This window comes from Podarcis erhardii (assembly GCF_964252035.2).
Source record: "Podarcis erhardii genome assembly, chromosome: 18".
NCBI lineage: Eukaryota > Metazoa > Chordata > Lepidosauria > Squamata > Lacertidae > Podarcis > Podarcis erhardii.
Window position 1 is genome coordinate 8761643 of NC_138516.1, and position 19562 is coordinate 8781204.

At 49.7% G+C, this 19562-nt stretch overlaps 2 protein-coding genes and 1 long non-coding RNA gene across 8 annotated transcripts in view; 2 read left to right on the forward strand and 1 right to left on the reverse strand.

The window, feature by feature from the left end:
• NDUFS7 (NADH:ubiquinone oxidoreductase core subunit S7) overlaps positions 1-12187 on the forward strand; it is a 13994-nt gene extending 1807 nt beyond the window's left edge. Inside the window, exons 2-8 of one of the 2 annotated variants that reach the window (XM_081846467.1) lie at positions 3903-3939; positions 5757-5825; positions 7545-7665; positions 8778-8957; positions 9972-10018; positions 10624-10712; positions 11970-12187. In XM_081846467.1, the coding sequence (XP_081702593.1) occupies positions 3903-3939; positions 5757-5825; positions 7545-7665; positions 8778-8957; positions 9972-10018; positions 10624-10712; positions 11970-12067 (641 nt within the window). In that variant the 3' untranslated portion in view covers positions 12068-12187. The remainder of the gene's footprint in view (positions 1-3902; positions 3940-5756; positions 5826-7544; positions 7666-8777; positions 8958-9971; positions 10019-10623; positions 10713-11969) is intronic. The other variant, XM_081846468.1, reaches the window with a different exon arrangement.
• Positions 12188-16392: 4205 nt separating this feature from the next.
• GAMT (guanidinoacetate N-methyltransferase) overlaps positions 16393-19562 on the reverse strand; it is a 234799-nt gene continuing 231629 nt past the window's right edge. For all 5 annotated transcript variants that reach the window (XM_081846407.1, XM_081846410.1, XM_081846409.1 and 2 more), the window contains exons 6-7: positions 17050-17160; positions 16393-16742 (exon numbers count right to left, since the gene is read on the reverse strand). In XM_081846407.1, the coding sequence (XP_081702533.1) occupies positions 16605-16742; positions 17050-17160 (249 nt within the window). In that variant the 3' untranslated portion in view covers positions 16393-16604. The remainder of the gene's footprint in view (positions 16743-17049; positions 17161-19562) is intronic.
• Positions 17170-18758, forward strand: LOC309333120. The gene is made up of 2 exons (XR_014152400.1): positions 17170-17290; positions 17611-18758. It is a non-coding gene; the product is annotated as an uncharacterized lncRNA (long non-coding RNA).

Genomic DNA, 19562 nt, shown 5'->3' on the forward strand with positions numbered 1-19562 from the left:
GCTGACCCCCCCAGGCAGGATATAAATATATATATATATCCCCACATATATATATATATTGGGGGGGTCCCCTGATGGCTGACCCCCCCAGGCAGGCAGGCAGGGGGGGTCAAGGGACCAGGAGCTCCCCACTTTATTCTTGTTTAGTCGTGTCCGACTCTTCGTGACCCCATAATCTGGCTTATTTTCCATGGGGCTAGTCCAGATCAGAGTAGACCAGTGTTTCCCCAACCTGGGGCCCTCCAGCTGTTTGGGGACTACAACTCCCATCATCCCTAGCTAGCAAGACCAGTGGTCAGGGATGATGGGAATTGTAGTTCAAAAACAGCTGGAGGCCCAAGGTTGGAGAAACACTGGAGTAGACAACCTTGGAACCATAGAATCATAGAATCCTAGAGTTGGAAGAGACCCCAAGGGCCATCGAGTCCAACCCCCTGCCAAGCAGGAAACACCATCAGAGCACTCCTGACATATGGTTGTCAAGCCTCTGCTTAAAGACCTCCAAAGAAGGAGACTCCACCACACTCCTGGGCAGCAAATTCCACTGTCGAACAGCTCTTACTGTCAGGAAGTTCTTCCTAATGTTTAGGTGGAATCTTCTTTCTTGTAGTTTGGAGCCATTGCTCCGTGTCCGCTTCTCTGGAGCAGCAGAAAACAACCTTTCTCCCTCCTCTATGTGACATCCTTTTATATATTTGAACATGGCTATCATATCACCCCTTAACCTCCTCTTCTCCAGGCTAAACATGCCCAGCTCTCCCTTAGCCGTTCCTCATAAGGCATCGTTTCCAGGCCTTGGACCATTTTGGTTGCCCTCCTCTGGACACGTTCCGGTTTGTCAGTGTCCTTCTTGTTTAGTCCAACTCTTCGTGACCCCATGATCTGGCTTATTTTACATGGGGCTAGTCCAGATCAGAGTAGACAACCTTGGAACCAGTGTATTAAATTGTATACAGTAGTACTGACTGCACAATATTGCAATATTTCGCACAATATTACTTAAGACTCGCATTGCAACTAGCGGAGACTCTATAGCTACACAGGGTGATATAATGCGATATTAGAAAGACTCAGAGTAGACCTATTGATAAATTCCAGCATTAGAAATACTCAAGTTAGACCTAAGGGAATTAATGGAGACGCTAGCCCTTAAATTATATTGGCTGCATTTGTTGTTGTTGTTTAGTTGTTTAGTTGTGTCCGCCTCTTCGTGACCCCCTGGACCAGAGCACGCCAGGCACTTGTTTTTTTTATGTTGAGTTTCAGACCATATTTTGCGCTCTCCTCTTTTAAAAGTAGAGACATCACCTTGCCAACAAATGTCCGTATAGTTCAAGCTATGGTTTTCCCAGTAGTGATGTAAGGAAGTGAAAGCTGGACCATCAAGAAGGCTGATCGCCGAAGAATGGATGCTTTTGAATTCTGGTGCTGGAGGAGACTCTTGAGAGTCCCATGGACTGCAAGAAGATCCAACCTCTCCATTCGGAAGGAAATCAGCCCTGAGTGCTCACTGGAAGGACAGATCCTGAAGCTGAGGCTCCAAGACTTTGGCCACCTCATGAGAAGGGAAGACTCCCTGGAAAAGACCCTGATGTTGGGAAAGATGGAGGGCACAAGGAGAAGGGGAGGACAGAGGACGAGATGGTGGGACAGTGTCCTCAAACAACATGAGTTTGACCAAACTGCGGGAGGCAGTGGAAGACAGGAGGGCCTGGCGTGCTCTGGTCCAGGGGGTCACGAAGAGGCGGACACGACTAAATGACTAAACAACAATGCATCCGCCATGTGGGGAGAACATGAATTCATTTATTTGACAGGTGCACAACCCAGCTCTCAAAAGTGGATTGCAATTGAAATCAAAATATCCATTTCAATGCAAGAAATAGTATAAATCGCCAGTAAAAACCCACAGCAATTGCAGTTGAAGAATTAGGACCGGAAGATGTTTCTTCTTCTTCTTCTTCTTCTTCTTCTTCTTCTTCTTCTTCTTCTTCTTCCATTTATTTCTCGTCTCTTATATCCTCCAAAAAGCTTGAGGTGGCGTAAATAGCTTTCCCCACCCCCTCCCGTTTCATTCCTCACAACAACCCTGTGAGGTAGGTTAGGCTGAGAAGCAGTGAGCATCACAGCTGAGGGGGAGTATTTGAATCCAGTTCCCGCAGGTCGAAGCAGCCGCTTAAGCTATATAAGAGGGTTTTCTTGGAGGGAGGGGCGTAGAGAGGGAAAACTCCGGGGGCCTCATTTAAAGAAAACTTGTCTCCCAGATGCTTTGCGCTGATTTTAGAGGGTCTGCACCCAGAAAAGATGTCTGGGCTGCTGAGAGGCCGTGGCCCCCAGATCTCAGAAGAGCAGGCAGGGAGGTTAACAAAGAGCATACAGTGGTGCCCCGCAAGACGAACGCCTCGCAAGACGGAAAACCCGCTAGACGAAAGGGTTTTCCGTTTTGGAGGCGCTTCGCTAAACAAATTTCTCTATGGGGTTGCTTCGCAAGACGAAAAAATCTTGCGAGTTCCCGCGGGTTTTTTCCGCTTTTTCCCCACTTTTCCTAAGCTGCTAAGCCGCTTAACAGCTTGATCCGCTGATAAGCCGCTTAACAGCTGATCGCTAAAAGCCGCTAGACCGCTAATAGCGCTAATCCGCTAAGCCGTCAATGGGCTTGCTTCGCAAGACGAAAAAACCGCTAGACGAAGAGCCTCACGGAACGGATTCTTTTCGTCTTGCAAGGCACCACTGTACTCTGTTATGAGTCTTGGTAATATGAGCCTTGTGCAAAGAAGCTGGAGATGGTCCCTCGGGTGACTGGAAAGTGGCGGGGATGTTGTCGGGCGAAGGCAAGTGGAGCTCAGGCACAGCGCCCGGGGGCTGGATCAGTCCCCCAGTTGCCGCAGTTGGCCCGTTTGCAGTCTTCGGAGGCCAGCAAGCATAGGGCGATGCCTTATGCTCCCTCCGAACAAAAATGGTAGAATTGTATTTATTATTATTCAATGAATGAATGAACTTTATTGCGGTCACAGACCAGGATAAAAAACAAAACAAAAACATATAAATAAAATAGCAGTTAGGATTTATTTTTATTTATTTTTAACCGATAATTGTTAGAGCAAATAAGGGCAAAGAAACAAGCATAGGATAAAACATCTGAATAAAATACAAGATTAAACACGGATAATGGATGGGTAAAAACTGATAATTAAAACAGATAAGAACTAAAAACAAATAAAAACATGCAGTTAAAACAACTGTAAGAGCATAAGGACTAAAAGACTTGCAGTTAAAACAACTCTAAGAGGCTGGAGAGTAGAAGCCTCTGAAATAGAGGACCCTCGCAACATTAGAACCTGATGTGCAAATATGGTTAAAACAGACAATTAAAACAATGTACAGCAATAAATTTAGAAACAATGTACAACAATAAACTATCCCAGGGAGTTGACTCGGAGTCACCCATGGAACCGAGTTTGGGGATTTATTATTATTATTATTAAACTTTATTTGCACATTAAGTGTTACACATTATGAACCACATTATTCTATTATAAAAATCTACACAAAAAGAAAAGAGAAGACAAAAACAAAAAAATGCAAACGAAAAAGTCTTATCAAAAACATACAGTTATTTAAGAAATACAAACCATCATCCATGATATTCTAAACACATATTTCCAGCGAGAGATCCTTTTATCTTGACCTTACCTTTTTCTCCTCGCAACTCTCACTTTCTAATCTGTACCTAATCTCTGGTTTTATTCCCTGATTTATTTGATGACTTCCTTCTGCCTCTGTGCGGTTCCTAATTTCTCATCTGTTAAAGTCTCTGTGTCCATTTTTAGCTCTGCGAAAAGCCATTTGTAATATCTCTGTGGAATTTAATCTATGCTCAACCGCTGTGGTTTTATTTCCAGCTTCCCGTGTCACCCTGCGTGGCCTGTCCCTTTGGAGGTAAGCATGCCTGTGGCAATTCTCACTCTCTTAGAGAACACTGAGCCCATTTTTTTTTTTATTTCGGCTCTTTAAAGGTAAACGTATCCCTGACCATTAGGTCCAGTCGTGGCCGACTCTGGGGTTGCGGCGCTCATCTCACTTTATTGGCTGAGGGAGCCGGCGTACAGCTTCCAGGTCATGTGGCCAGCAGGACTAAGCTGCTTCTGGCGAACCAGAGCAGCACACGGAAACGCCGTTTACCTTCCCACCGGAGCGGTACCTATTTATCTACTTGTACTTTAACATGCTTTCGAACTGCTAGGTTGGCAGGAGCAGGGACCGAGCAACGGGAGCTCACCCCGTCATCGCGGGGATTCGAACTGCCGACCTTCTGATCGGCAAGTCCTAGGCTCTGTGGTTTAACCCACAGCGCCACCCGCGTCCCTCATTGTATACCGCTTAATCACCCACGCTTTGGAGCGAAGATGAACTAAACACGCAAAGCGATGCCGTTTTCGGTCATTTAGTAAATGGCGGGAGGTGGGGGGGAGGTTTCAAATCCCGCTAAGTTCTACTCAGAGTAAACCCACTAGAATTTATGTACGTAGGTTAGCAGTGCCCATTGGTTCCAGCAGGTCTCCTCCGAACAGGATGATATTGGGCACAGCAGTTGTTTGTGGAAGGACGTAAGTCGTTCTGAGCCCTTAAAAATAAGACATGCGCCCGGTTTAGACGTTTCATTTCTGTTCCCTAAGCAAAGCTAACCCTGCAACACTATACGGGCCGACTCTGAAGCAAGTCGAATGAATGAATCTTGATTTGTGTCCGCCATTGGCCATAGCAATAAAACAACAATATGATATACAAAGAATAGAAATAAAAAGTCAATTATATAAGATACATTTTAGGGTTTTGAATCAATGGTCAAATAGTGGATCTTATTCTGATTGCCCCAGCAAAAAACCTTGCCACCTTTGCTGTCACCTGCTCATCTTGATCTGCCCGGAGAGAGGACACTGGGGCAGTGGTTGGGCGACCTGGAATGGACAACAAAACGGGGTGATAATCTCATTCCTCAAGTCTTTATAAAGAGGGCAAGCCAGAAGGGCATGCGCCACCGATTTGGGACTGCCATCTCCACAGGGACATAAGCGTTTTTTGTGGGGAATCTGTTGGAATTGTCCCTCAAGTCCAGCCGATGGCAGGACATTCAATCTTGTGAGAGTAAAAGCATGTCTATATTTTAGAATTGCTAGGTTATGCAGAGAGGGTCCCAGAGAGTCGAAATAGGAAGGTGGAAAAGAGTCATACTATGGGCAAAATTTCCTTATTGTGGCCAAGTTATTCTGATGCTCCATATAATTTAAAGGTAAAGGTAAAGGAACCCCTGACCATCAGGTCCAGTCGTGACCGACTCTGGGGTTGCGGCGCTCATCTTGCTTTACTGGCCGAGGGAGCCGGCGTACAGCTTCCGGGTCATGTGGCCAGCATGACTAAGCCGCTTCTGGCAAACCAGAGCAGCGCACGGAAACGCCGTTTACCTTCCTGCCGGAGCGGTACCTATTTATCTACTTGCACTTTGACGTGCTTTCGAACTGCTAGGTTGGCAGGAGCAGGGACCGAGCAACAGGAGCTCACCCCGTCATTGCGGGGATTCGAACCACTGACCTTCTGATCGGCAAGTCCTAGGCTCTGTGGTTTAACCCACAGCGCCACCCGCGTCCCTCTGCCCCACTAAAGGAGGATGCTATTGCAACTTTTGGTGGGATGATGATTTTGAGCACTGTGCACGATCCCCGCTTTGTGACCCACGACTTCTCGCTCTCTCCGAACAGGCCGCTTGCCGCGTCCAGCGCACCCGCTCGCTCGCTCCATCAGACGCCCGTGACAGACAGCACAGATAGGTAGGCCGAAACCCAAATACCCCCCCCCTTTGCTGGGCAGCCTGGGGGGATTCTACTGGCAAAACCAATTTGGTGTTTCGCAACTTTCTGACTACAGTGGTGCCTCGCAAGACGAAAAGAATCCGTTCCGTGAGTCTCTTCGTCTAGCGGTTTTTTCGTCTTGCGAAGCAAGCCCATTGACGGATTAGCGCTATTAGCGGCTTAGCGGATAAGCGGCTTAGTGGCTTAGAAAAAGGGGGGGAGGGGGAAAAACCCGCAGGAACTCGCAATACATTTTCGTCTAGCGAAGCAAGCCCATAGGAAATTCGTTTTGCGAAGCACCTCCAAAACGGAAAACTCTTTTGTCTAGCGAGTTTTCCGTCGGAAAACTCTTTCGTCTAGCAAGTTTTCCGTCTTGCGAGGCATTCGTCTTGCGGGGCACCACTGTAGTTGCATGACCTTAGCCAGACCTAGCAGAGTAAACGCAGAATCCACGGAAGCAATTGGCGACTTGGCTGCAGGCAGGATAGACAAAGCAGGAACCAGGAACTTGTCATTAGGTGTTTATTATATACAGTGGACAGGAACAGAACACGGATCTTATGCTAGCTCTCTCTGACACAACTCACAACTCCTACACCAACACTCTGAACTCACAAACTATGGACCTCTGAACTAACAGTTAGTAGACCATTAATTATCACTCCCTTGAGAGAGCTTGACCTATCAGGGAGCTGTCTCCATGTCTCTGTTATCACCAGGCAGACTTACTCCTTCAGATTGCCTTCTGGCTGTCTGCCAAACCTTAATTGACTCTGTCAGTAGCTGCATGTACACAGTTTCCCAACAGATTCCATGGGGCAGGCGGAAAGGAGCTTTGAGAGCCGCCGAGGGGTAGCCACAAACCAGGGAGACCTCGCTTCCAATCACCTCTCCTTGAGCTCATTCGGGACCTCGAGCCGGTTGCCCACCTCTCAGCTTAGCCTGCCTCGTAGAATTGTAGCATTGGAAGGGGAACCCAGGGGTCATCCAGCCCAACCCCCGGCAATACAGGGGTTGCGGCAAAAGATGGCCTTCCCCCCTCTGCTTAAAAACCTCTGAGGAAGGAGAGTCCACCACTTTCCCGAGGGAGACTGTTCTGTTATCAAACAGCTCTTACCACTAGAAAGTTATTCCTGATGTTTGAATCCGTTGGTTCGGGTCCTTGCTGGCTCCATCTCCCATGGGACAACAGCTCTTCCAATATTTGATGATGGATCTCCTATCCCATACGCTTCTCTAAGATTATTTATATCCTGCTTTCCACTCACGTAGGTCTCAAAACGACCTCCAACAACGATAACATATAAGCAGTTTAAAACGCACACATTTTTAAACACCAAGAATTTTATATCTCCACCCGAAAACATCTGAGATCCATTTAGGGCGATGCAAAGGCCACTGGGAATAAAACAGTTTGACCGGACATCTGAAACTCCAGTAGGGATGGGAGTCTCCTTGCTGGACTCTCTGCCTAACTTGTCCCTGCCTAATTTCTTGTGGGAGGGAGTTCCATAGGTCTGTGCAGCCGATACCGTAATTTGCACCCAGCTCTTGTTCATGCGGGACTCCAGTCAGAAACCAGCAAGGTTGGAGCGATAACAAGAGCCATGAAACTGGGTTCTAAGGGGGTCGTCTAGCCCGAACCCCTGTGATTCCTCAGCAGGGAACGGTGCCCTGATGGTATCCTTTCCTCCGTAGTTCTGCTCAGCTTCAGCAGAAGAGCGCCAGCACCGTCGTTCAGAAGAAGTCGTACCTTCCTAGCAGCCGGGGGGAGTACGTCATCACCAAGCTAGACGACTTGGTCAATTGGGCTCGGCGGGTGAGTGGCAGCTTTGCGAGAAATATTATTATTAAAGGGTAAAGGTAAAGGGACCCCCCTGACTATTAGGTCCAGTCGTGGCCAATTCTGGGGTTGTGGTGCTCATCTCGTTTTATTGGCCGAGGGAGCCGGCGTACAGCTTCTGGGTCATGTGGCCAGCATGACCAAGCCGCTTCTGGCGAACCAGAGCAGCGCATGGAAACGCCGTTTACCTTCCTGCCGGAGCTGTACCTATTTATCTACTTGCACTTTGAGGTGCTTTCGAACGCTAGGCAGGGACCAAGCAACGGGAGCTCACCCCATTGTGGGGATTCGAACAGCCGACCTTCTGATCGGCAAGCCCTAGGCTCTGTGGTTTAACCCACAGCGCCACCAGCCTCCCTATAATTTTGAGAAGTAGCTTCTCAAGCCTTATATACTTGTGTTTTACCCCAAGCCACACTTGACCTTTCACATTCTCAAACGCGGAAGCTGCAAAAACAAAAACGCAAAATAAAATGGCAAAAACAGACAGACCTCAGCATAACACTCAAAACGGAGCACGTTTAGCTTCCAAAAAATGTTCGCAAACTGGAATGCTTACTTCCGGGTTTGCTAGTGTTTGGAATCCAAGTTGTTTGAGAACCATGGCGTTTGAGAACCAAGGGACCAATGTATCATCACCTACAATTCCTAATAGAAAAGCCTCAAGATTTTAAAATAAAAGTTAGTGGCTCATAGGGAGATGGGTGGCGCTGTGGGTTAAACCACAGAGCCTAGGACTTGCCGATCAGAAGGTCGGCGGTTCGAATCCCCGTGACAGGGTGAGCTCCCGTTGCTCAGTCCCTGCTCCTGCCCACCTAGCAGTTTGAAACCACGTCAAAGTGCAAGTAGATAAATAGGTACCACTCCGGCGGGAAGGTAAACGGCGTTTCCGTGCGCTGCTCTGGTTCGCTAGAAGCGGCTTAGTCCTGCTGGCCACATGACCCGGAAGCTGGACGCCGGCTCCCTCGGCCAGTAAAGCGAGATGAGCGCCGCAACCCCAGAGTCGGCCACGACTGGACCTAACGGTCAGGGGTCCCTTTACCTAGCGGCTCATATCTCAATGCTGAGCGTCTCCTCTCTGCCCGCAGAGCTCCTTGTGGCCGATGACGTTCGGCTTGGCTTGCTGCGCCGTCGAGATGATGCACATGGCTGCCCCTCGCTACGACATGGACCGCTTCGGGGTGGTCTTCCGAGCCAGTCCCCGCCAAGCCGACGTCATGATCGTTGCGGGAACGCTCACCAATAAGATGGCACCCGCCCTTCGGAAGGTAGGCCGGGTGGAATCCGAGAGGCGGCACTTTCAGGGACGATGGGAGACGTTGGTTTGGCCCGAGGGCCGTATTCGCTTCCGGGGGGCCGCCTGCCAGCAGAGGGCAGGGCCAAAGGCGAAATGTTTTAAACAATTTAAAATTTTGGTTCCTCTTGTTTTGCTTCTGTTGGGGTTGGTAAAATGTTTAGTTGGGGCTGGCAGTTGTTTTAACTTGGGCATAACTGTAAACGGTTTATTACTATTATTATTATTATTATTATTATTATTATTATTATTATTATTAATTTCTGTCCCACCCCATCTGGCTGGGTTTCCCCAGCCACTCTGGGCAGCTTACAGCATATATAAAAACATAATACAGTGGTACCTAGGGTTAAGTACTTAATTCGTTCCGGAGGTCCGTTCTTAACCTGAAACTGTTCTTAACCTGAAGCACCACTTTAGCTAATGGGGCCTTCTGCTGCCGCTGTAGCATGATTTCTGTTCTTATCCTGAAGCAAAGTTCTTAACCTGAAGCACTATTTCTGGGTTAGCGGAGTGTGTAACCTGAAGCGTATATAACCCAAGGTACCACTGTACAGATTATAAATAAACCAGTAAAACAATAGAAACTAATAATAATGATGGCATCCAGAAGGGAACACAGCCCTCAGGCAGAGTAGAAAGTTTTAAAGGGCAGAAGCAATTATTATTATTATTATTATTATTATTATTAGTTTCTATTGATTTATTGGTTTGTTTATAATCTGTACAGCCTTACCTTTGATATTCTGTGAAATTTTTAATGTGGGGGTTTTTTTTGCATGCGGGGTGGGTGTGTTGCTGTTTTAACAATTTATTTTGCGCTTCTATCTTGTGTTTCCACCCTGTGCGCCACCCTGAGATCGTAGGATGAAGGGCGGTGTACACATTCAATAAATAAAAATAAACTTCCTAAGCTTTGCAGATCCAGGTCTCTGCAACTCATTTTGACTCCAGAATGCAAAACCCGTCATCTTCTTTGTTTCGACAGGTGTACGACCAGATGCCTGAGCCACGCTACGTAGTCTCCATGGGGAGGTAAAGAAAAATGGAAATATTTCTTTCCTATTGTCGGCGGGGAAAGTGGGTGTACTTTGTAATCATTTTTCAAGCTTATAACCTCCATCTCCCTGCCGCTGGTTGTCACCTGTGATTTGAACTCTAGGGTTTGACATGCTTTTACTGCTGTCTCTACTGAATCTTTCCTCCTCCTGCAAACCGCACTTCCTGGCGTTTCCGTGGAGGGGGAAACGTTTAAACTGACGTTTCCCAAAATCAGCAGTGCCACCTCTTGGGGGGGGGGCAGGAGTGCCAGAGGTGCAAATATAATAAATATAATAATCAGATTTCAAAAAGCTGGTATCATGGGATAAAGTTCATCCGTTTGGTTGAAATAATCAAATTTAAATAGTTTAAATTGGATTTTGAACATGTGCAATCAACCGTTTCTGTTTGGAATTTCATCGCACTGTTATCGTCCTTTGTGGGCTGTGCAAACTGCTATTCCAAATAACGTTTTTTAATAGGGTCGGGAGCACTGAGGGCGAGTTTGCGGCACCAAAAAGATGGCTGAAATAGTGAACAATAGGTTGGCTAAAACATTGGACTGCCCTCTATTGGTTTTTTGTCCTGTTATTTTTCAGCTGTGCTAACGGTGGCGGCTACTACCATTACTCTTACTCGGTGGTTCGTGGCTGTGACCGGATCGTGCCGGTGGACATCTATGTCCCAGGTAAACAAGACGACGTGCGTCCCTGGGCGTTGGACTAGATGACCGTTGGGGGGCCCTTCCAAGGCTACAGTTCTCGATTTTGCTAGCTGCCTCTCCTTGGCTGCTCTTCCCCAGCCTACAGCCACTTCAGACTCCCATCAGCCCAGGACATGGAGTCCAAAGTGGCTGGTGATAGTGGCTGGTGATGGCTTTGGACTTGAGATCTGGCCTCATTGCAGAGTCATTTTGGACTCACAGCCACCCATGGAGGCGCAGGTCAAATCTGTGTCCAGGGCAGCTGTCTACCAGGTCCATTTGAGACCCTCCCTGCCCGCAGACTGTCTGGCCAGAGTGGTGCATGCTCTGGTTATCTCCTGCTTGGACTACTGCCATGCGCTCTACGTGGGGCTACCTTTGAAGGTGACCCGGAAAATACAACTAATCCAGAATGCGGCAGCTAGACTGGGGACTGGGAGCGGCCGCCAAGACCATATAACACCGGTCTTGAAAGACCTACATTGGCTCCCAGGACGTTTCCAAGCACAATTCAGAATGTTGGTGCTGACCATTAAAGCCCTAAATGGCCCAGTATCCCTGGAGGAGCATCTCCACCCCCATCGTCCACCGGGGTCCAGCTCCGAGGGCCTTCTGGCGGTTCCCTCCCTGCGAGTTGTGAGGTTACAGTGGTACCTCGGCTTAAGTACTTAATTCGTTCGGGAGGTCCATTCTTAAACTGAAACTGCTCTTAACCTGAAGCACCACTTTAGCTAATGGGGCCTCCTGCTGTTGCCGCGCCGCCGGAGCACGATTTCTGTTCTCATCCTGAAGCAAAGTTCTTAACCCGAGGTACTATTTCTGAGTTAGCGGAGTCTGTAACCTGAAGCGTATGTAACCCAGGGTACCACTGTACAGGGAACCAGGCAGAGGGCCTTCTCAGTAGTGGCACCCTGTGGAACGCCCTCCCATCAGACGTCAAGAAAATAAACAACTATCTGACTTTTAGAAGACATCTGAAGGCAGCCCTGTTTAGGGAAGTTTTTATTGTTTGTTTCATAATTTGCTGGGAGCCACCCAGAGTGGCCTGGGGAACCCAGTCAGATGGGCTGCATATACAAAACAGATCATTATTGCTATTGTTATCCCTTAGGGGCTTGGGCTCAGGATACTTTCCAACTTTACCATTCTATTATCATTATGCATTACAAGGGATGTTCCGGCCTGGACAACCGCCTTGCCTCTGCCCTGTGATGGTCTGACTGTGAACCCCCTTCTTCGCAGGTTGCCCCCCAACAGCCGAAGCTCTCCTCTACGGGATCCTGCAACTTCAGCGCAAGATCAAGCGGGAAAAACGACTCCAGATTTGGTACCGGAAGTAGCAACGGCACGTCGGCTGGCGGGCCCGAAATCGACGGTGGCGCACGTGGTTTAGCGCATTTTGCACACGGCTTTCTCTACAAGTTTGCATTTAGATAGAGAGATAAACAGAGTACATTGGTTTGGTGGCCTGTCTCTTTTCACAGAGTAATCAAGGGCTTCCCGCAGGGAGGGAACCACCAGAAGGCCCTCGGAGCTGGACCTCAGTGTCTGGGCTGGACGATGGGGGTGGAGACGCTCCTTCAGGTTTACTGGTCCGTTTAGGGCTTTGAAGGTCAGCACCAACCCTTTGAATTGTGCTCGGAAACATACTGCAAAAGCACCCAGGTTTTGAGATTCAAAAGGATCAGGAGAGACCTCTCGCTTCCCTCCCCCCTTCTCCTCCCCCAGCCAATAAATAAATAAATTGATATGGGCATTTGTGCCTTATATTTCCCTGCCAAAATGCAGAATTTGAAATTAAATTTGTGGCTGGGGAGGAGATCGAGTGAACATTTATTCTTTATAGCCTGCCCATCTGGCTGGGTTTACCTAGCCACTCTGGGCGGCTCCCGACAGAATAATAATAATAATAATAATAATAATAATAATAATAATAAAGTGATAAAACATCAGGCATTAAAAACTTCCCTAAACAGGACTGCCTTCAGATGTCTTCAAAAAGTCAGATAGTTGATTATTTCCTTGACATCTGATGGGAGGGCGTTCCACAGGGAGGGCGCCACCACCGAGAAGGCCCTCTGCCTGGTTCCTTGTAACCTCGCTTCTCACAGGGAGGGAACCGCCAGAAGGCCCTCGGAGCTGGACCTCAGTGTCCAGGATGGACGATGGGGGTGGAGACGCTCCTTCAGGTATACTGGGCTATTTAGGGCTTTCAAGGTCAGCACCAACCCTTTGAATTGTGCTCGGAAATGTCCTGGGAGCCAACGTAGGTCTTTCAGGACCGGTGTTATGTGGTCTCGGCGGCCACTCCCAGTCCCCAGTCTGCCGCATTCTGGATTAGTTGCAGTTTTTGGGTCACCTTCAAAGGTTTGAGGCATATTACCATCATGACGGCTACCAGCATGAGTTTGAACAAACTGTGGGAGGCAGTGGAAGACAGGAGTGCCTGGCGTGCTCTGGTCCAGGGGGTAACTGCTCTTCCCGGGGGCTAACCAAGAGGTGAGGACTGAGTCCAGTCCATGGTTGCAGGTGCGGTATGGAGGCTGTCCGTCAAAGCTGTAGCTGGGTCCAAGGCAGGGAGTCGTGTGAGGTCAGGAGATCCGGCAGGAGAGCAGGACAGGGTGGAGGCAGGAACAGGCTACCAACAACGTTGCTCCTGCAACTTGGGACTGGGGCTGGCTGGCTTTTATCTGCCCTGAGGCATAGGGCGGCCCCGATCCCCTGGTGACTCGCCTCTCCTGGCCTGGAGGCGAGCCCTCCTGCGGGAACTTAGTTCCCTCCGCCTCTCTGCCCTGAGCCTCTGCAGCTCAGGAGAGGCTGGAGGGTTCCCGGACCCAGAGGCAACCTCAGCTTCCTCTGACGGGGCTGAGAGTGGAGCACCTGCAGGCAATGGGTCCTCCATCACCTCAGGAGCCTGAGCAGACTCACCTGAGGACCCAGCACAGGTGACGACCCTTCAGGCTCAGGCCCCAGCCCCGGCTCAGGTGGTTCTGGAGGCGGGGACTCCTGTGCAGGCTGGGATCCCTCAGGTTCAGCCTCTGAGTCCGAATCCCAGGCCATCACAGTAACAAAATGTCAGACACAACTAAACGACTAAACAACCACTACCATGAGGACTAGAAGCTTTTCTTTTTAAAAGCAGAAGTTGAGGTTCTAGGAACGCGCGCTCTCTCTCTCTCACACACACACCCCATTCACACATTTTGCAACTGGTGGCTAGCTCTCTGCCTAACCTACCTCTCAGGGTTGTTGTGAAGATTAAATGAGGGAGGGGAAATCTAAGCACACCGAGTTGAGCTTCTTTGTTAGGAATAAGTTGGGATATAAATGTTAAACTGCGATTGCAAGAGCAGGATGAGACCCAGCGTTGTTCGAGTCAACTTCTGGAAGGCAGCCTGTTTGCTCAGGGGATAAAAGTTGGTGCTTTGGAGGCAGGAAGCCCCAGGCTCAAACTCTGGTTAAAAAAGGTAAAGGGACCCCTGACCATTGGGTCCAGTCGTGGCTGACTCTGGGGTTGCAGCGCTCATCTCGCTTTACTGGCCGAGGGAGCCGGCGTACAGCTTCCGGGTCATGTGGCCAGCAGGACTAAGCCGCTTCTGGCAAACCAGAGCAGCGCACGGAAACGCCGTTTACCTTCCCGCCGGAGTGGTACCTATTGATCTACTTGCACTCTGACGTGCTTTTGAACTGCTAGGTGGGCAGGAGCAGGGACTGAGCAACGGGAGCTCACCCCGCCGCGGGGATTTGAACCGCTGACCTTCTGATCGGCAAGTCCTAGGCTCTGTGGTTTAACCCACAGCGCCACCCACGTCCCTTAAAAAAGAGGCGGGTGTAAAAAAGACCTCTGTTTGGAGAGGTGCTGCCAGACAGAGTAGTCATCAGCAGGCTGCATGGACCAATCGCCTGCCTTTAGAGCAGGGGTCAGCAAGTTTTAAATTAAATTTATTTATTTACGGCTATTAGCCCATAAAATATGTACAAACATAAAAGGGCAGAAACATAAAAACCAATACATCTAACAACAGAAGGGGAACACCACGATGCAAGGGTGGGTCATTGAGCAGTGACAAATAACAGCTTGGGGCCCGGAAAGATCCAAGGGACGGTTCACAGAAAAAGGAGAACTGGAGACGAGGTCCGTCCTGCACTCTCATCATAACTGTCCGATTAGTTTTTGTTGTTGATGTTGTTTTTTGGTGGTTTTTGTGTGTGAGATAACCGCATTCAGGAATCTCGCCACCTGCAGAGTTACAGAAGGATCTGTATCCTGCAAAAGCAGTGCGGCATGTGACTCAACAGGCCTGCCAACCAAGCGCAATAAAGCAGGACCCAGGAATTTAGTCCTGGCTATGCTATGTAAGGGAGAGTTGAACATTATATGTGGAAGAGATTCAACTGTTTTCCCGTCACACTCGCATAGCGGAGACACCAAACCCTTGGAAAATCTGTGGCTCAGCAGGTTCGATGGAAAAACATTGAACCTTGCACGAATAAATGCAAGTCGGTGTGGTGCAGATGAAAGAGATGACATGTATGATGGAAGGCCAAGTGGTGGGGTTATTCCATGATACCTGGGGGAGCAGACACCCCCACCCCTGGAGAGGTTGTGTTGATTTTCAATGTCTGCTAATCTTTGCTCGATAAGGCTTTTGGCTGAGCGTAGGTTCATCTTTAAGGAGTCTGCTGGGGAAATTCCGATGCTCAGAAGTTTGGCATGGATTTTTCCTACCCACGGGTTAACAAAGTCATCCCGCCAGAGGCACTGAAAGAGGTAATGGTCGGGAAGCAAGCTTTATCTTGCGTGGGCAAGATCAGTCCCGCCCTTGATTTCTGGTGTTCGTGTAGACGCAATTCCCAGCGCCGCGGAAGCGAGTCCCCACACTACGCTGTGCTGGTTTAGCGGATGCGGGTGGCGCTGTGAGTTAAACCACAGAGCCTAGGACTTGCCGATCAGAAGGTCAGTAGTTCGAATCCCCGCAATGACGGGGTGAGCTCCCGTTGCTCGGTCCCTGCTCCTGCCAACCTAGCAGTTCGAAAGCACGACAAAGTGCAAATAGATAAATAGGTACCGCTCCGGCGGGAAGGTAAACGGCATTTCCGTGCGCTGCTCTGGTTTGCCAGAAGTCATGCTGGCCACATGACTCGGAAGCTGTACGCCGGCTCCCTCGGCCAATAAAGCGAGATGAGCGCCACAACCCCAGAGTTGGCCATGACTGGACCTAATGGTCAGGGGTCCCTTTACCTTTACTACAGCAACAGAAGATAGGCTGGTGACTTATACGTAGCCAGACTACTGATCCATCCGGCTTAGTACTGTCTACACTGGCTGGCAGCCGTTCTCCCGCATGGAGATGTCGGGGATGGAACCCGGCGCCTTACGCAGGCCGTGCAGGTGCTGAGCTGAAAACCATGTGCCTAGTCCTCATGGTTCTGAATTGAGAGGCAAATTTGAACAGGAGTCGGCCTTGCACCGAATCAGACCAGGACCCCATCTATCTAGAAGGACTGGCAGGGGCTGTGTGGAGTTTGCAGGCAGAGAAGGGTCTACCACAGCCGTGCTTACGGAGATGCCACCGGAGGGATCGATCCACGATCTGCATGCGTTGTCTGCAACCGAGTTACACCCAGTTTGCCGTTCGGCAGAGACGAAAGGAGACAAGGCAACGTGGAAAAGAATTCTCTTGATCGACAGAACAGATTGCAATTTTTTGGGCTAAAGGGCTCATGTCCATGTGCCCGGAGGCTCGAAAAACGGGAGGCCATCTCCCTCCCCGATTTCTGTGTGGCCACAAAAGAGGGGACCGTCTCGGCTGCTCCTGCTGCGGTCAGCATGGCCTTCCTCAGAAAGCTAGCCGGTCGGGGAACGGGCTGGCAGCTCTACTTGATGAGGGCGGGAGTGATCATTTTGGGGAAGGAGTAGTATCTGCAGTCGGATGGAGGGACGAGGTCCATGACAGCCGTGTGGATGTTTTCCTTCTTGAAACCGGCTTCCACCAGGTGCTCAACCTGCGTTTCCTAAAATGCGGGAGGAAAGCGCCATGAGGAGACTTTAAACCCACCACACAAGACACGCGGTTGTAAAGAACCAGCAGTTTGAATGCGCTATGAGCATCCAACACCAGAGGGTGCCAGAGAGCAGGGAATTTTAATACGCAGTTTTCCATTGAGATTTTTTTCTTCTTATAACGATCCAAGGAAGAGGAATGGCGATGAGAGATGTTTAAATCTATGGGGTGGGTCTACTTGTGGGAGCAAGTAGAATTCACACAGAGCTCTTGTTCCCCGGCCTCCACCCGCCTGCAAAGCCCTCCCTCGCCCTCACCTGAAACATCTTCTCGATGTCCGAATACTTGTTCTTGAGGAAGTCTCCCCAAGAGGTCAAGTTGCAGTAGGTGAGGACCCCTCCGGGCTTCAGGAGGCGGTAAGCATGGCCCTGCAGGAGAGGAGGGAGGGATGGGAGTTATGGTAGACTCTGTGAGGCTCTTTCCCCCCCCGGACGCCTTGCTGGGATTTTTTGTCCTGGAAAGGTTGGGGGTCCCTGCTGGTTGCATCCCTGTACAGTAGTGCCTTGCAAGGCGAAATTAATCCGTTCCGCGAGTCTCTTCGTCTAGCGGTTTTTTCGTCTTGCGAAGCAAGACCATTGACGGATTAGCGGGTTAGTACTATTAGCGGCTTAGCAGATAAGCAGATAAGCGGCTTAGTGGCTTAGAAAAAGGGGGGGGAGGGAAAAAACCCGCAGGAACTCGCAAGACATTTTCGTCTTGTGAAGCAAGCCCATAGGAAGTTCGTTTTGCGAAGCACCTCCAAAACGGAAAACCCTTTCGTCTAGCGGGTTCTCCGTCTTGCGAGGCATTCGTCTTGCGGGGCACCACTGTATCTGAAGTTAGGAATGTTATAAGAAAAAAAGCCCTGCTCCTTTTCCCTTATGGGGTACCCAAGAGCGTATAGAGAGTCCTTTTGTTGGTTCTGTGTTGGTAAAAGGACCCCTGACTGTTAGGTCTAGTCGTTACCGACACTGGGGTTGCTGCGTTCATCTCTCTTTATTGGCCGAGGGAGCCGGCGTCCAGCTTCCGGGTCATGTGGCCAGCAGGACTAAGCCGCTTCTGGCGAACCAGAGCAGCGCACGGAAACGCCGTTTACCTTCCCGCCGGAGCGGTACCTATTTCTCTACTTGCACTTTGATGTGCTTTCGAACTGCTAGGTTGGCAGGAGCAGGGACCAAGCAACGGGAGCTCACCCCGTCATTGCGGGGATTTGAACCGCCAACCTTCTGATCGGCAAGTCCTAGGCTCTGTGGTTTAACCCACAGCGTCACCCGCGTCCCTTAACCGCGTCTGTTGGTAGGAGAAAATAAAAGAGGCAAACCAGAGCATATTGAGAAGCAAAGCAGCTAGGAAGCCTGATCTTTATTAAAGCTGTTGCAACAGGGAGAGAGGTGGAGGACCCAGGACAAAGGTGTGCAAGCACTTATATGGACTTTTGCACTGCCCACCCTGGAACCCAAGACCGCCCCTCCATACATCATACATACATCACGGAAGGGGGGTAGCCCAAGACCAATGCCCAGTACATCAGAGAAGAGGCGGACTACAACAGAAATCAGAGTGCCTTGTTTTTATCCTGTCTGCCAGGTTACCTGATTGAATTACCTGGGCATGCTGGCCACACTTTTGTTATGATGACTACTCAATTCCTGAATCCAGGTCACAGGCTCACCCTATTCATACCTTAAATGTGCCCTTGAGACAGGATTTGTGAGCAAAGAGACAATGGGGAGGCTCCCCATTTCCTTTGACCTTGCAGAGAAATATCTGAGGTCATTTGGGAGAGACAAAATGGTTTCAGAACTTTTTTCTGTACTGTATTAAATTTAGAAGAACTGGCAGGCATGATTTAAGACTTTCGAAAAGAAAGAAGGACAATAAACGAAAAACAGATTAAAACTCGCATCACATGATTTCAGCCAGTGCCAGATTTACGTATAAGCTAAACAAGCTATAGCTTAGGGCCCCACTCTCTTGGAGACCCCCCCCCCAAAAAAATATACTTCTTCCTAATTGTATTTCAGTTCAACAATTACTTGGATAAAATACATATTTTGTTATGTGCAAATGGCTTTAGATACCTATTAGGTCCATAAATTACCATCTAGCATGTATTCAACACAAAAAAGAGTGACGATTTGTTGTTGACAAAGGACAGCTGGGCGTATAAAGGGCCCCATTACCTTCAGGAGCTTGGGGCCTCGTCAAACCAAAATCCGGCCCTGATTTCAGCCTATATTCGCGGCTGCCGTGCTGAGCTCCTGGATTTCAAAACTGACCGCCCTGCAATCACCGGCAACAAAGGGAAAGCCACGGTGCCTGTTGCTACCTTCCCAGGAACTGCCAGGGAGCGCTCAAAAAATACTCTTGATCATTCCTGCCCTGAAGGGATTGCTTTTGGGTTTGCGATATTTCTTTAGGAAGCCGCCTCGCTTTTTGCAATGCCGTCAGTGGCGTAGCGTGGGGGGTGCAGGGGGGGCCCGGCCACACCGGGCGCAACATCTGGGGGGGACGCACTCCGGAGTCGCCGAAGAGCCTCGGGCGCAGGCTGCAGTAGAGCCCCATGTCTCGCGGAACCGACGAGCTGTGCACGCGTCCGGGCTGAAGGCGTCCGGCAGGCAGCGGCTCTCAGCGCTCACCGTGGAGGACGCGCCAGGCAGCCCCTCCTCACAGCCCCGCCGCCGCTGCTGCAGCTGCTGGGCCATGTTGCATTTTCCTCGCCTCGCTGCCCTCCTCCTCCTCCGGGCAAGCGGCGTTGTTTGGGCGGCAGCGCCAGCAGCAACTCGCCTCA